We start from the raw sequence: 17,439 nt of genomic DNA on the forward strand, positions 1-17,439 counted from the left end.
ACACTTACATTAATGAACCACAGAAATTCCGGCTGTTGTCTTTATGGTGATTCTGTTCTTGACAGAAATGAGTTTTCTTCACACTGACTTGTGTGTATTTTTTGGGTCTTGTGGCTTAGCCACCACTTTCCTTTGAAAAACTATAGATCCTATCAAAGTGTTTATTGAAATTATATCCAGGCCTCAATTTCTCCTTTGTTTTATAGCCTGAAAATGACCAGTTTAAACTTCTGTTTCTGGCATTGTAAAGAAATCCAGGTAAATTATGTTACCTCAGTAACCTAATTCACAGTTTAATAAGCTCTTATGGTATGAATTTTTTTTCTTTTTCTCACTAGTATCCATATTGTACAGTTAAACCCTTTTCTTTTTCCCAATAAAGTTCTGCATACTAAAAAAGAGGTTAATTTATCTGTTTGCTTTTTTTCTTTTCCTCCAGACCTTTTACAAAAGAAAAATAATCTTTTATTTGTAGATGCTCTTCTTATTGTGTTGACTGTTCTCTGACCCCTTTCCAAAGTCTATACACTTGTCCCTTGGTATCCAAGGGATTTGGTTCCAGGACCCGCACGGATATCAAAATCCATGGATGCTCAAGTTTCTTATACTAAAACGCTGTAGTATTTGCATATAACCTATGCATATCCTCCCAAATCCACCATATACGTTCATCATCTCTAGATTACTTATAATACCTAATACAATGTAAATGCTGTGTAAGTAAAGTAAATGTAATGTAAATGCTATGTAAGTAGTTGTAGAACATGGCAAATTCAAGTTTTGCTTTTTTGGAACTTAATGGAATTTTTTGTTTGTGAATATTTTCCATCCACGGTCGGTTGAGCCCATGCGTCAGTACCCATGGATATGGAGGAGGACTGGCTCTACTATACCTTTTCCTATAGCTAGCAGACCATAGATCTAGCACATGGATCACAAACTTAGTGATCTGTACTATGATTCTCATAATGTCTATTCATTATGATGTGGTCTCTGCACCCTGGTATTAAGCTTGTTTTCTTTAATACCACTAGATCTCATACTGCTTTTACCTAGAAATCCATTGGATGCCCCCAAATAATGCTTGAAGTGGTAGGAAAGGGAATAAATTATGCAACTTTAGTTAATTTCTGCTCAGCTAGCAGCCCCATCTCACTTCCTAAACTGCTGTAATTACCTACCCCCACTGTTCTCTAGAGTGTAAAGAGCAAAGCGGAGGGCTGAGAATGAGACGTGAGTGAAATTAAGAATTGGGTGGCACAGTGGAATCGAATCCTATCTTTGCACACTAGCTGTGTTCATCCAGTCAACAATATGAGGGCTGAACACCCTTGATTATGTTTCAGATATGGTTGCTGAAGCTCTTATGATAAAATAGGCACAGAAACGAGCCAGTAAATGGGCAACATATAGTTGGTATGTGCATGATTGGCTCACTTTAAGTGCTATCATTGTTGAGACAGTTTGCTCTTAGATGAGGGGACCTCTCCAAGTTTTATAGAAAAGGAAAACAGAACTTGTGTGGAAGCTGGAAGAAAAGGGTAGTTAAAAAGGTAAAGAAAGAAAGGAAAGGCCCTTAATGAACAGCATTGAAAAATTGAAAATTTGAAAAATGTAGCTTAGCAGGTGGAACCCTGCTTGTCTCTCCAGCCTCATCGTATGCTACTCTCCCTTGTTCACGTCCTAACAGAAATGGCTTTGCCTGGAACACCCCATCCCTAGCCCTGTTTAAATTATGTTCTCATGTCACATACCCAGTTTGTAATACTGTGTGTTAATGTGTATTTTTTTAAAGTCTGCTTTCCTCACTAGTTTTGTTAGAAAGGCAGTGGGCAGCTCACTTTTGTTGGAACAGAGAGCCACGTTAGAGGGTTATTAGGCTGGAAAGTAGTAAATCAGTCTTTCCAAGGTCTTCTGACCCAGGTTAAGAATTTGGAGGCTGGGAGGGTAGGGCTGGAGCATTACTGGAAACTTTTGAGCAGAAAAGAGACATATTCTAAGCAGTCTTTTGAGAATACTGACTTGAGAACTGACTCTGTTCTTTCTGTATTACACCAGAGAGAGCAGAGGCAGACCACACCACACCAGACCAGCCAGGAGTCGCTTGCAGTAGTGGACTTAGGAGAGTCTAAAAGCCTCTACTGAAGTGGTAGAAGTTAGGCCAGAGAGGAGGGTTAGATCCAGGGGAACTGCAGTGGAGACATTTATGGGGACTAGGTAGTCAGAGATAATTTTGAGTGTTCATGCTATATAAAGTTCAGTGAGAAAAACAACAACAAGATAGAAATTTGTAACTAGTGTGTGACCCTTAACTACATAAAATTATGGACTGAAGAAAAGTAGATGCAGCTACATCAACATGTAGACAATAGTGCCTTTGGTTGGTGGGATTATGTATGACTGTCTTCCGTTTGTTTTTCTTTTTCTCAAATTTATATTTTTTCAATGAGCATCTATGACATATTCAGTCAAAAAAATCACAACAAAAAAGATTTGATTTCAAGCATTTTGGCCTAGTTTCTTGGGCTTACCTTTCACAGCAGTAGGGGTCACAAGTACATGTTTGGAGTTGAGGGCACAGAGTTTGGGTAGAACTCAACTTACAGGTTAGGGATGGCCGGTGTAGTATAGGAGTAGTTGGATTCCTAGAGGCAGATGATCACAGGTGGGCAGCTGGAGAGGCAGCTCCTCTGGAGTCCTGATGGGTCCCCTGCATCTCAGTTGATTTCCTGTCCAAATCCTCCAAACTTGAAAATCTCAGTCATCCTGTAACCCTGACTCATCTTCACTCCAAGCATCTATTTTCTTCCCCATACTTGTTAGCTTGGTCTTGATTCTTTGTTCTCCTTTTCTTTCTCCTTGTACTAAGGTAGTGGTCTTCATGCTATTGTCTTGCCTGCCCCCAAAAGAATTTTGAAAACAAAGTTCCATCCTAACATTTTCATATGCTAAGTAACTTGCTAAGGTCATGCAGCACGTTGGTGGCAGAGCTAGCATTTGAACCCTTGGAGTCTGGCCGTAGAATTTCTGTCCTCAATCTGGAGGATAGCAAGCGCTCTTGAAACACTGGGAACTTTAAATCATTGTTCTAAGTCGTTATTTTTTCTCCTTAACTCTTGTTTCCAGTTCACTGTCCCCAAATAACATTACCACAAATGAAATCATACGTTCATTGGAAAGTCTTTTATCATTCATGTCTGCAAGGAAAATTAAGAAAATAAGATAATATATCCATAAACGGCAATTTTATTGTTTAATTTTGATCAAGAGGAATAAGATCAAAGCAATATAAATATTACAGGTTTTCATAATTTTTCTTCCTAGATTAGTTCATGTATCAATAAACGACTAATACCTATTTTAAGAAAGAGGAAAGGTACACTATCGGTTCCTTCCCCATTTTTGCAGATCTAAGTGCTCAGACACCTGTTCACATGAATAGGTGGGACTAGGAACTTTATCACATTGTCATTCGGTTCTTAGAAATCATTTCAGATTATGTGCCAACAATTACACAGTGATCAGTTAGTTTCTCTTTGCTTCATCCACCTTATTACCCAGATGTTGTTAGAGTCATTTACTTTCTCAATTTCTGGAGAAAGACATTAACAAGACATAGCAAACGCCAATTTATAAACTTAGCTATTAGTCTTTCACTTAGAGGCATATCATTTATTCTTGTATACACCAAAAAGACTGAGAAAATAAAAATACTGTGTTAGTTATTCAAATGATTTCTGCAATATATCTTTTTTTTAAAGGTGATAACTTTTATTACTGCATATTTAGCTCTCTTAATTGATGAAAATTTCCACCAGTGCTCATGGTCAAATCAGGCTGAATTATCATTGGGAAAAAAAATGAAGTCACATTTCAATTCAAATGTATTAATATGCATTTTGAGAAAAGTTGTAAATAATAAATTATGAACTGCAATTCATAGGATAGTTTGCTAAAACAGTCTAGAATAAAATGTGGAGCTAATAAAATTAATCTATTAAGTGTACAATAGAAATGCTATTTCTCATTACTTAATTAGTAATGATGCACTATAATGTATAACTTAAGATTTTTATGAAATGAGTATGTTAAAAGTCAGGGTATTACTTTGATAATGATCGTGTGTATCACAATCTGGTGTTGGACTTCAGGAACAAAGTAGATAAGAGCCATATTTTATAAAAACATGGTCAAACTTTTAATGTGTTTAATGAAAGAAGTTATATACTGCTAAAAATTCAGTGCTTTGGCATTTAGGTCATAATTTAATTTTATTTCTATTAACAGGATGTAGACATATTCAAAACTTTATAAGATGAAAATGATGATTAATCATAACAAATAAATATTTTGATAGTATTTGATTAAATGGGTAGTAACTACCTTATAAAATGATAAACATCGTTTCTGAATTTCTGTAAAGTTCCTATCCACAGGTTTTATTCAGTGCATCTTCCAAATTTCATAGGTCTGGGAAAATATTCAAACTGAATTTAAAAGAGTAGGCATCACATGTGCTCGGGAGCTTTTTTTTCCCAGGTGATGACACCTCCTGGGGATGAGTATCAGGAATAATTGAAAAGAAGGGAGGGAAAAGCCATTTTCAGCATTGGACACTTTCGCTTTGCGCTCACAGGATACTTCCTAAACAGTGATACGTTATTAAATAGGAATGCAAGAGGTGAGTGCGTGACTGCTGCCCATTTTACGTAATGTCTGAATTCTGAAAACTCTAGCGTAGACCCAAATATCAGGTTCTAGCTACCCTTTACTCATATATGCATAATCAGGGAAAGAGGGCCCTTTTCCAGGTTCTTGGTGTTTTTATTAATCCTTAAACAAGGCTTCACAAAGCGATTCAAACTGGCCACTATTTTGACACCCAGGAGAGCTTTACACCCTGGGCCAATGCACTGTATAAGTCAAGTCAGAGTATGCCTTTATTTGGTAATGGAAAGAAGGGTATAGTTTTCACAGGAGAATTGGGGATGGATAATCTGCATGAACAGGCGGGCCTGTTCTCAGGGGGATCAGTTTTAGGAAAGAGTAAATATGGGATTACAGGATCTGGAAATTGAGTCCCCATGTCTGCGTATCTCTGAAAGGCCGGTGCATACCCCAGGTTTAAGCAGATCATCATTTGAAGTCCACTGAGTCAGGGCATCTCCCAGTGGAGTATTGCAAACATTTCCTACCCTGTTCACTTAACTCTGAGTCATCCTGCCCTCTAACTCATCTCTGTGGTTTTCAGTGGCATGTATTGTAGGCGTGTATGTCAGCATCACCTGTGGTAATTTTTCACCCGAACTATGACCATCTCCCTCTCGACCCTTCTTCCTTAGGGGTTGTGGCTCTGTGGCCATGTGTCCCCAGCTGACACCTATTGCTTTAAATAAACTTCTGGACTCTCGTCAGAGTTTTACATCTAAAATTATAAGTCATCTTCACCTTATAAAATGTTTAATATTTTCTATATCCTATTAACCAGAAATAAAATTATATTATAACCTTTCCACAGGTTTTGGCCTGCAGTGTTAAGGTTTCTTACAGACTGCCCATCTGACTTTTCTGTATTTATCTTCAACTCTTTTGCTGCAAGCGTGACACATTCTTTGGATATTCATTTCTCTTACACACACCTCATTAGTGCAGTGGTTCTCAAAGTATGGTCCCTGGCCAGCAGCATCAGTGTCTTGTGGAGACTTGTTAGAAATGCCAATTCTTGGCCCCCACCCCTGACCCAGTGAATCAGAAACTCCAGAGGAAGGTGGCCCAGCCATCTGACCTGTGTTTTAACAAGCCCTTCATCTGATTTTGAGACACATAATGTTTGAGAACCCCTGCCTTAGTTCCGTCTACCTGGACTGTCCTCCTCCTTTCTCGCTTGCTGATGTCTTACAAGAGTATGCCTTCCCGGCAGAGTGGCCCTCTCTTCTTTGTCCTACAGTACTTTATCACATCTCTTTTACAGCAAAGATTACTTTTGCATCTGCATGCAGCACCTGCCTTGGTGATAAGTTGTTAAGTGCCAGTGAATAAATGCATGTATGCGTGAATGAAGGAGAAGAGCATTTTAGGAGGAATGGTGTTCAATAAGGTCAGCTGCTATGGCGAGATCATGGAGAAGAATGAAGGGAAAAGCGATTGGATTTTGTAGTAAGGCAGGTGTTGGTGACCTTTGAAATGCTTGCTTCAGCAGAGTGATGGGCAGGAAGCCCAGATTGTTGGGAGTTAGGGACTTCCAACATGATGAAGACTTGCACATTTCCAGAGTTGTTTATTGACTGTTTATCTGAACGTGTGGTAGAAACAGAATTTCTTGGGAGAAATAACTAAGTGAACTTAGGCCAGTTACTGACCCTCATGGAACCTGTGATCTCCAAATAGGCAGTAATAGTAATACCTTGTGTTTTAATTTTTTTTAAAGGATTAAACGAGATTATTGTAACCCTTTAGAATGATGCCTAATATTTAGTTAGTACTTAAATGGTCATTTCCTTTATTCCCCTTCCCCATACAACAATTATTTTTATTTATTAATGTTGTTGATGGCATCCATCACCCTTTGCAAATTTGTATGAGATATGAAATTGTTCAGGATACCCTCATTCCAGTCACTAGAGAAATTGTGAATTGCATTTGGCCTGGAACTAACATACGTTGTTGAACCACTGACAGCTCCTTTGAAATACATGTTATCTAGCTGGAAGGATACCCCAAAAAGGTAGTTGTCTTAGTTAAGGCTCTTTTAGATACAAATTACAGAATCCTACTTCAAGCAGACATAGAAAGAGAGAAAGGGAGAGAGAGCTTTTGTTGGCTCGTGTAACTGAAATTTCTGGGAGGGTCCCACCCTCAGGCACTGCCATATCTGTATCTTCTGGATCAAACAATATTGTCAGTCCTTAGTCTTTCTCAGACCATCCTGTGGCTCAACTGTCCTCCATGTGATTCTCATTCCCAAGCATATTTGCCAGCTACAAATTTCAAGAAGAGGGAAGAACTCCCTAGTGTTTCTAACTGAAAGCCTGGATTCAATATCACTCTTCAGACTTAGGTCACTTGCCCATTCTTTTTTTTTGTAATAAATTTACTTATTTATTTATTTTTGGCTGCCTTGGGTCTTCGTTGCTGCGTGCGGGCTTTCTCCAGTTGCGGTGAGCAGGGGCTACTCTTCGTTGCGGTGCGCGGGCTTCTCACTGCAATGGCCTCTCCTGTTGTGGAGCACAGGCTCTAGGCACGCGGGCTTCAGTAATTGTGGCACTCGGGCTCAGGAGTTGTGGCTCGTGGGCTCTAGAGCGCAGGCTCAGGAGTTGTGGCACACGGGCCTAGCTGCTCCGTGGCATGTGGGATCTTCCTGGACCAGGGCTCGAACCCACGTCCCCTGCATTGGTAGGCGGATTCTTAACCACTGCACCACCAGGGAAGCCCCACTTGCCCATTCTTAAACTGGTTGTTTTGGCCAAGGAACTGGGAGGTACTGGTTTTCCAGGCCTGGCTTCAGGAATATTCTGTTCTATGAAATAAATGGTACTAAGTGTAGGAGAAGAGGGGCTCCCTGAAGGGAAATCCAGTTTCTGTTCCCAGAATGAAGGGGAGGCACAGCAGGTGAAACAATTGGTATCATATTATTGTATAGACAAGTGCTTTTCAAACTGTGCTTCTGGGAACTCTAGGGGTCCCACTGAGATGCTTAAACAGGAGGAAGGGAAGAAGAGAGTAACGCATGGTGGGAAGTTGTCAAATTCATGCTCACTCGAGCTTTATTAAGAGTAGCTTCACTTTCATGTATTTTTATACCCAATTTCTGGCTAAGATTTCATTTGAAAATGGAATTTTGGCAATACCATTGATATAGGACAATTTCAGCAGATGGTTAGGTCCATAGCTCATAAAGGTAGATGACCATCATTTTCCCACTCCATCCTGCTGAACAAGTTCTTGCCCTACATTTCCTTTGTTCCCATTGGCCCAACTCATATTCCTAACCTGCCTGAGATCCAGACTCGAATCTCCCACAGTCAGACATAGGAAGAGCATGACATTAGGCAGAAGTCCAGTTCTCAGTTTACTGTTATTATGACAGTTTAAAAATTGTTACTTAACCCTTTGCCGACCAAGGAGACATCCCCTCCCAAAGCTGTTGTCAACTTGGTGACGCAGTACAATCCAGCAGTTATAAAGCAGAAAATTTTGATTCGTTCAAGAAATTTGACCGAGCATAATCTTTGATGATATGTTTATGCTGAAATTTGCAGTTGACATCTGCAAGCTGAGCAGTCTTTAATTTTTAAAGACTTCCTCTATGGCTCATCTCCTAGGTAACTGCTGCTTAAATCACACCCGTGGGGCTTTTTCCTTATCAACTATTGACTTTCTTTGACTATTTGGTCCGCCCTTTCATGTTCCATATCAGAGCCCAAAATGTAGCCAGATACCTATTTGTGTAAACAAAGTTTTATTGGAACATAGACATGCCCATTAGTTTAAGTCTGCTCTGTTTCCCTCTATAGTAGCAGAGGAGAGTAGCTGTGAAACACAGGGCATGGCCCATAAACCTAAAATATTTACAGTCTGGACCTTTACAGAAAAAGTTGTTGACCTCCACTGTGTATTTATGTGGCCTGTTTATTTATGTGTATTCCTACTTCTTGACATGTGGCATGCTAAAGAATCAGTAATGTCCTTTTAATACTCTCACTCTCTGATGGTCTCACAAGCATATATAGGGGAATACTTTTGCTTTTACCTGTTCCACCTGTGCTCTTTCAATTCTCTGAACAACTTCTCTTTGTTTCTGTGCCCTCAACAGTTTAGTCCTCTTCATCTTCTAAAACTTCCAGCCCTTTTTAAGGAGTGAGAGGGAGAGGGGTGACAGCTTTCCGCCTGGCCCTAGAACACACTGGTGCACACACCTGCATATACTTAATGCATAGATACAAGGTGCTGAACACATGGACAAAAATCAGGTTTGGCGTCATTTTATTTCGCCTCTACTCATCCCTCCCAGTTTCATACTTGTTGTGGTCACAGCAGTATATTTTGTGAAGAAGTGCTTGATATGGCCCAGGAAGGTTGATAAAGGGAAACGGAAGAGGAGATTTCCCTCGACCTGGGTGCTGGATTTCTGTAAGCAGAGCAGCGACTCATCAGAAGGCTGAGTAGTTAAGCTGTACTTGAAGAAAAACAGGGATAATAATACCTCTTTCCTGCATTTTTGCTGTCTAAATGCCCTGTGGAGTGAGAGAAGACTTCAATCCCTGGGCTTGTGAATCCCTTATCTTTCCCAAACGTTAAATTAATTTTTAAAGCTATTTATTCAAAGTTGACTTAACCACTAGAATAGGAAAGATCAGACAAATCAGCTGCAAGAAATGAAGTATGAGGAAACCCGAAATCTTTGACAAAGTATTCCTGGGAGTAAATGTGTTGAATGAAGCCAGCGGGTAAATGATAAGGGCCTCTACACTGTGGATGTAAGAAGGCAATTTATCAAGAGTACATGAACTCTCCAGTGACCACAAGTCAGGAGGAAACGAGAGTGGAGGAGGAGCCCTAAAAAAATACACTTGAAATACTAAAAAGTGAGTGTGTGTGCATGCGCACTTTTAAATACCCACATTAATATGCAGAAATACCGGTACATTAAAAGAGGAACTGCTCAGAGTGTACACGAACGGTAGCCGGTGCCGTTGGGGGAGAAGGTATTAAGAATGGTTTCGAGCTTGCAGAAACCTTGGGTGCTCGCAGGTAGAGTTAGGATTTGAGCCTGGCGGTTGTTGTCTGATACCCATTTGCCTGACTCATGAGATGACCATCTTTCAGGCTCACGTGTTTATCTCTTTTAATCTTCAGAAGGTCATGTGTGTAATTCTGATAGTTGATCTAATGCTTTTGTGTTCTCTTCGGGAGTTCAAAGCACCTCTCATTCGTTCATCTTTTCAGCATCTCTTTGAGCCCTGTAGGTGAGACAGCGCTATCTTAATGGGTCACTTTAGAGAAACTGAGGATAAATGTTACATTATCTGCAGTAGGGTTCCCGGTAACTCAGATAAGGATGGGGATGAGAATGTATGGCCTTATCTTGGCTTTCAGAGCTAGGGAGAAGAGATGTGATTTCTTAGATTTGAGGAGAAAAAAGCCTAATTGTTGAAATATTAGTTCCACTAAAAATGTTTACTCTGAGAACGGTCATCCTCAGTTTTCTGTGCTGAAATGACGCAGCTGAAATACACAGAAATTCTCGTACTTTGATTTTAGTCATTTTTTTTTTCCAGTTTCATCTCATACTGAGCCCTTGTCAGAGCTGTTAATAAAATACCTAATTATGACTTGAATTCCTTTTCTTGTCTGTTTCTCCTGAATAACTTTTAGAGAACACTGAACTAACAGGTAAACAGCAAGAAGGGAATTTTGGAGAATTAAGTCTTGGGATAATTCCCCTTAGCTAATTCAGCTTTGAGATGAATGACTAGTCCCCCCACCCAGAGGTCAGCTTTCCTTATTCCCTCTGAGTTAGTCCTTTTTCCCCTGTAAGTCTAAAGAACACCTTTCTTTTCCTCTTCAAACCATCCAGGTATCATAGGGGGTGAATCTTATTCAGAAAAACGATGTTGGTTGAGCCCGCTCTTGTGGCCGAGTTGGCAGTTGTGTGCGTGTTCCTTCTTTTGGTGCGGGGAGGGGAATACCGTGGTAACTTGGGTTGAGCCATAGTTCAATTAGCAAATTAATTAGTCAGGTTTTTAGTGCCAGCCACAGTCATTTAGAAACCTCCTCAGTGGCTCTCTTCCTGAAAGCCAAATGTATTTTGTATTTGCTGTCGTCTGCAATTTATAAACACACGGAATCCAAAAAACAAACAAACAAAACCGGGAGGAGGTGGGAAGAGCACTATTTACATTGCACAGTCCCGCTTAGACATCTGTGATTATGATCCAGCTATAGACATGGAGCCCCCTGTAACTCCCAGTAACTCGTTTCTCCTTTCTTTGTCTCTGCCCTCTCCTTTTTATCTCTTTATTCCCACCTGCCCCTGGACCTCTGGCGGGACCACCGCAGCCTTGGATAAGCTCAGCACGCAGCACCTCTACCACCCCACCCAAGTGGAGATCGTGCAGTCCAACGTGGTGTTTGACATCAGCAGTCTGATGCTCTACGGGACGCAGGCGGTGCCTGTGCGGCTCAAGATCCTGCTGGACCGTCTCTTCAGCGTCCTGAAGCAGGAGGAGGTGCTGCACATCCTGCACGGCCTGGGCTGGACCCTGCGTGACTACGTCCGGGGGTACATCCTGCAGGTAGGGGGAGGACGTCAAGCCGGTGTCGGGGGCCAGCTGGAGAAGGGCTGGGGTAGGAGCCCTCGGCAAACCTGCCCTCCTTCCTGCCCCTCACAGGCCCAGGCCTGCACGCCCCATTCTGGTTTACGTGGTCCTTTTGGCGGGCTGCTCAGGGAATTGGAAGCAAGGAGCTGTGTGCCAGTGGGCCGGCATCCAGCCTCAGTGGTGAACGTTAGAAAGGAAGTAGTGGCCTGTTGCCTAGGGTTGCTCTGTTTGCATTCTTTTGAATTCAGCTCCCTCTCTCTCCAACGCGGGCCTCCTGGCTTCCCCAACAGGCCTTCTCGAAGCCCTACTAAAAGGGAGGGGGCGGAGGTGGGTGATGGGTGTGCGAAAATCTGAAATTGCTCTTCATCTGGGTTTCCTAGGGCTCGTTCTCAGGCTTACTTGGTAGGTTTGGTGTTTTCTTGGTTGTCTCTTCTCTGTACCCTAACCATTTATTGCTTCTTCATCCAAGTCAAAGGAACAACTCTGTAAACTCCCTGCTTTTGTAATCAGTAAACCCTCACACTCCAAAACATGCAAACGTGGTTGTAGATTTGGCCTTCACAGCACCTGTTCCTCCAGCTTGAGCCCCTTCTGTGTGTCAGGGGTGCTTCCGGTCTGGTAAGAGTCTTGAGACTTTTCCGAAGGGCCTGCAGCCTCCACTCCCCATGCCCCCAGCCTCCTCGCCTTTTCCATCATTTTTTGCCGTTATGTCATGAGTCGTTTTGCATTGTGTACTTTGCCTCTGAAATGTTTTTATGGCCATCTGTCTTCCCACGACCCTTGAAGGGTAAATGTTGAAAGCAGCATGTTGGGAGACCCCAGGATCCAAAAAGACTACACTGGACGATGAAGAAATACTCCCTCCTGCCAAAGGAGATCACAGTTGGAGAAGGTAGAATCTGAAGTGATGTTTTTGAAATTTCTTATGGGGGATAATACCAGGAGAATTGACCCATTCAAAAAAAAAAAATTGGTTTTGGCTCTGCCAGCCTTGTTGATTCCCCGGACCGCCCTGTGTTGTGTGTGAGGCTGCCAGCTTGGTATGTGATGAGTGGGGGAGGGGGCCTCGAGTCTCGCCCTGGCTTTAACCTGGCGTGAACACACACGCTCCTGTCATTCTCCTGTGTGGTACCACCAGGTGTTAGCCAGGGCGAGCGGACGAGGGATGCTGAGTGGAAGTAGAGAAAGAGGGAAGGTAGGATCACCCGCCTGCTCCCGTGACTGCTTTAGTTAGCGTAGAATCATTTCGTAGTGAGACGTCAACTTGGAAGGCACAGGGCATTTGGCCCTCAGAAGATGAGATGGTGCTGATAATAGGAATAATTATATATTACGTTTTCGGTTTATACAAGACTTTCACAAGCATTCTCTCATTTGCCTCAGGTTGGGGACATTTCAGTGGGGGTGAGTGGAAAGTTAAGTCCTGGGTGGTCAGGGGGTCCTGAGGCGGTGCAGGGTCCATGAGGAAGGGGCCAGGAAGAACAAGCATGGAACCAGTTCCACAATCCCCACTTAGGCTAATCTGGAGACACACACAGAGCCATGTCTTTCTACAGTTGTTTCCACACATGATTATTAATGTGCATTTGGGATGGGTTCTACCCTGCAGGAAGGAACAAACGTCTTGCAGATTTCTGAATGGCACTGTCAGCTTGGCTAAGCACTCCTTCCTTTATAAAGTGTAGGGTAGTATATGCCCCGACCTCGTCACATCTTTACTGCCTCCAATGTGATGCTTCGTTCTGTCACCAATGCTGTATTTCAGTTCAACGTGTCTATTTTTGCCTGAGATAGCTGGACCATACACATGGTCTCTTACTGTTGAAACACAGAGATACGAGCATGGCTGTGATTAATTGCCATCGTAACAACCCAGTGTCCCGTCGCATTTTGATGGCAGTAAATACAGAACCTGCTCGTTGTTCTGTGCTGTAGTCCTAATGTTCTGCCTTGAACGGTGCCTGTTCTTTGTTTTACTTGAAATTATTACTTAGGTGTTAATTTTTTCTCAGCATTTGCACATAACTGTAAGACAGGAATAGAAAATGTATTCCATATTTAGTTTTGTATGAGGGCCTAGGATTTAAAGATAAAAAATTACAAGAGAAATTAAATTTCAGAGGAAAATTCAACAAAACCACAAACTAATATTTATAGTCTCTTATTTTGGGGTGAAATACTGCCTAATAAGGAACACTGTTATTTATTATGATACTTAATTACTTAATTGCAAAAATTATAATTAATTTTCATTAATGTCATAGAGATTTTGAGAAAGTCTCAAATTTAATATCTGTTTTCTCCACTCAGGGTCTGAAATTGACATTTTGAGAAAATCATAGATGATTTTTATATTCGAGGAACACTAGGTTTCGTTTCTGTCTTGTTTTCTTGGTAGTACTGATGTCATATGGATTTTATTTAAAAGATGCTTTTTGTCATTCAGCATTTATCATCTACTTGTTTCTTGTGAAAACAATTCTTGGTTTAGGAAAAAAGCAAGAGGTTGAAGGACACAATACTGTTATTTATGTAGTGAGAGAATGCTCATTTCATTAAAAAAAAAATAAGCAAGAGCTAGACTATAGAAATAAACCTTTTTTTCCTCTAAAGCAGTGTTATTTGATTATTGGCCAGTACTTTTAAAGTTATATATGCTAATGATAAGGTATGCTCAGATGACTTTGAATATAATTATATGTAACATTTTTGAGCAGGTAGACTATAAAATGTGCGTCCAAAGGTTGTGGAACCCTATAATGCACGATTAGTGTACAAGTTACTTTATCTGGCTAAAACTCAATTGTCTTGTAGCCCTCAAGGCATCAATTTTAGCATTATTGCTCTCAACAACAGTATATTGAATATTATGTCAGTTAGAAGAGAATAATTATCAAGGCAAGTTAGGGTGGCTGTTAGTCTTACCACATATTGACTTGGTTAGCAGTTGGCTATAGATTGTGTTACTGGGCAAATGAAGATGTACGGTAAGTTGAACTGGTGAAGCCAGGATATTAATTTAACTCTCTCTGGGCCCAAACCTACATCCCTGATATATAAACACAGCCACTTCTGGTTTCAGAAATAGTTTTGAATGTGGAAGAATAGCAGTGTCTGATCTGATTTTGAGTTTTTGGATTTGGGGGGAAAGAAGAGCTGGCCGTTCAAACCTATCCTTTGCAGGCATGTTTGAAGAGGTTATTAAAAGAGAAAGGGAGATGATTGTGGTGGCACAGATTTATTTGAGGCTAGCAATATTTTCCAAGGGTCCTGTACTGTTTCTATAAAAATTGCTTTTCACTTATATGATTATCTGTGTGATTCATAAGCTAATCAGCTGGCTGTAAAATGCAGAGCAAGATTTGGACTACAGTGACTTAAGAATCCAGGTGGTATCTTAAAGGTGAAGAACCCAGTATTCTCCTGTGTACCAATTAAAGTGTTCATTCAGAAAGTACCAGAAAAGTGAAGTAAATTTTAGGCATTTTCTCACAAAACAGAAAAAAAGAGGAAATAGACAGTTTGATCCTAAAAAGCAAACTGTAACGGAACATGAGATATTTTTTTCTGCTGCTGAAGAGTTGTTCGTATTTCAAGTCTACATCTCACAGTACGTTTATTGACAGTGAATAAAAGCAGTGGCCTGTTCTTTCCCCATTTTCCTTGTCTTTGGCCTAGGATATAGGAATATGGGTGATTATCACTGCTGAATTTAATCATTTAAAAATCAAGCGTTCACACAGTCTCTTTGCAGTTTGAACGTGTAACTGACTTGCCTGGGTTCATACGCCAGTCCATCTGTGGAAATCTCCTCCTTTGCAAATGAGTCCTGCCAGAATTCAGGGAACCGTATCAGACACTCTGAATAATTAGCTGAGGTGTCAGCAGCCTGGTGAGAGGACGAGCAGTGATGCACATTTCAAGTCACCTGTGTCTTGAAACAATCAGAACTAATAGAACAATCAACACTCTAGAAGAACATTTCCCAGAGTATCCTGGGTGCATTTGTCTTCCGGATATCCGACCTGAGCATTAGGAGGACCTACACTCTGGATCCTTTCCTTAGAGCCTAGTGATAACATTAGCATAATAAAGACTCTGAGAAGTTGGTTTCTGAGAATAGATAAGTATCTTCCACCAACCTTGCCCGCTTTATAGCCTCTTCCTGTGAAGCTCATCAGAAGTCTTCCACTTCTGAACACACTCAACTCTTCTTCAACTTAGGGTGCTTGCATGTGTGGATTCTTCTACCTGGACTCTCCTACTCGTCTCTCTGCCTGGGCAATGCCTTGTCCTTTAGGTGTCCACCCACTTTTTCACAGAGACCTTTTCAGTCCAGCTTAACCCATGTAGGTCTTTTCTCATGTGGCTCTATACTGTATCCCTCAAGCTCCAATACAATTTAAAATCAATCAAGTCAACTGTTAAAATGTTTTTTTCCTGGCTTCCTCACTCGGGAATGCCACAGAGGCAGGGTACTCAATAAGTACTTGTTAAATGAATGGGTAAAGAAACCTGCTTCACTTGATGTAGCTTGACATTTCACCGTGGAACCCATGGAATATCTAATGACTTCAGTTGGTCCAAGGGCCCTCAGTCTTTCTTCAGGTGTCCTGGGGACCAAAGGCTGTAATAGCAGCTGGGCCATTGAGGGCAGTAAAAAGAGAAGCAGAAGCTCCCACACACACCCCCCTAGCTAGTGTTCTGTGGTATCCATGTGGTAGGAAACATCAGTATTAAGCAAACACTTGGATTTAAACAGCCCTTTGCGGAACAAGTTCACAAATGTTTCGCTCTTTGAATCCTCTTTCTTATACCACCCTCTTGTAGAGATTGCCAGTGAATTAACATTTGTAGATGTTGAAGCTCAGAGAGGTCAAGTGACTTTTCCACGATCACAGAGGCTGCAAATTGGCACAGTGGGTGCACTATAAGCTTCCTGAGGGTAAGAACCACTTACCTCTTGTTTGTCACTGTAACCCACCTCCCAGCACCCAGCCTGGCATGTAATAGTGCTTACTAAATATTGGAGGGAGGAAATTTTGAAATCTGATTCCAGCGTGGGTCTCTGACTCAATGGGCAGTGTTTGGGTGGTTTCTGGCTTTGTTTTTTTAAGACTGCCAAGCTGTATTTCCAGAATGTGATATGTAAGAGTCTTGTGGCCTCAAAGTGGTGTGGTTTGGGGAACAGAGAAGACCTGAGAAGTGCTTAGTGGCAAAATTAGGTGAAATTGGTTCCTCTTTTGCATTCCTTTTCTTGCGTATTTCCTGATACTCCACCTTGTTTCAGGTTCCCTTTGTTCTCTGATTTCCACGACGCAGACTTTTCCTCTAGATCTAATACTTAATTATGCTTCATTATAAATGCTCATCTTTGACTTACCTTTTCAGGGATACATGCCTTTTGTAATTGAGTGTAAAAAAGCAAAGGTTTTATACCTAATTAATAAGATTTCAACTATATCATGTGCAGGGAGTGGAGCAGAGATGAAGTAGCTCTTTTCTGGGTCCATAAAAGGATATCAAGTTGGATAGTAAAGGGCTGTTGAGTAAGAAGAACAGGCTAAAGTCTCAGTACTGCCACTGATTATTTATGTGAATAAGGAAAAATGTGCCATTCTTACCCATGGTTTCTTCATCTCTAAAGTTGAGATAATCCTTTATATCTCTCTTGCTTTTGAATGGCAAAAAGATGAAATAACGTGGATGAAGTCATGAAGTTGTAAACTCCAGCTCAAGTTGGTACTTTTCACTTTCATCTGTGCATAGAGCTAGGTCCGACCAGTTAACAGCAGGGCAGTATCAGGGGCCAAACATGTTTCTCTGCAGATGTCCGATGCTTAGGAAAAGATAGGAAGCACATTTTAGCGATTAGTTAATGGGATAAATGTTAGTCGTTTTAGTAAGTAAACCCTGAAATACTAGTGGCCTAGCACAATAGGAATTTCTTTCTCCTTCTCAGCGAGACCAGCCGACGTTCCTGGGTGGTGAACACTTTCCTCCCAGAGGGGATTTGAGGAGTAGTAGTTTAGAGCCTCTGCCGTTTTATCGCTCTGCCCTTCTCTGGGCCCTCAGCTTCCTCATCCCGGTGGCAGTCCCAAGAGAAGGTGGGTGGAGGGGT

At 41.3% G+C, this 17,439-nt stretch overlaps 1 protein-coding gene across 20 annotated transcripts in view; it reads left to right on the forward strand.

Annotated features, from left to right (window-relative positions):
- Positions 1-17,439, forward strand: part of BNC2 (basonuclin zinc finger protein 2) — a 422,437-nt gene that overhangs the window by 280,749 nt on the left and 124,249 nt on the right. For 19 of the 20 annotated variants that reach the window (XM_057548290.1, XM_057548287.1, XM_057548291.1 and 16 more), the window contains one exon: positions 11,059-11,294. In XM_057548290.1, coding sequence (XP_057404273.1) covers positions 11,059-11,294 — 236 coding nt within the window. Of the gene's footprint in view, positions 1-11,058; positions 11,295-12,151; positions 12,211-17,439 lie in introns of those variants that run through there. The other variant, XM_057548300.1, reaches the window with a different exon arrangement.

This window comes from Balaenoptera acutorostrata, chromosome 6, assembly GCF_949987535.1.
Source record: "Balaenoptera acutorostrata chromosome 6, mBalAcu1.1, whole genome shotgun sequence".
Classification (NCBI taxonomy): Eukaryota; Metazoa; Chordata; class Mammalia; order Artiodactyla; family Balaenopteridae; genus Balaenoptera; species Balaenoptera acutorostrata.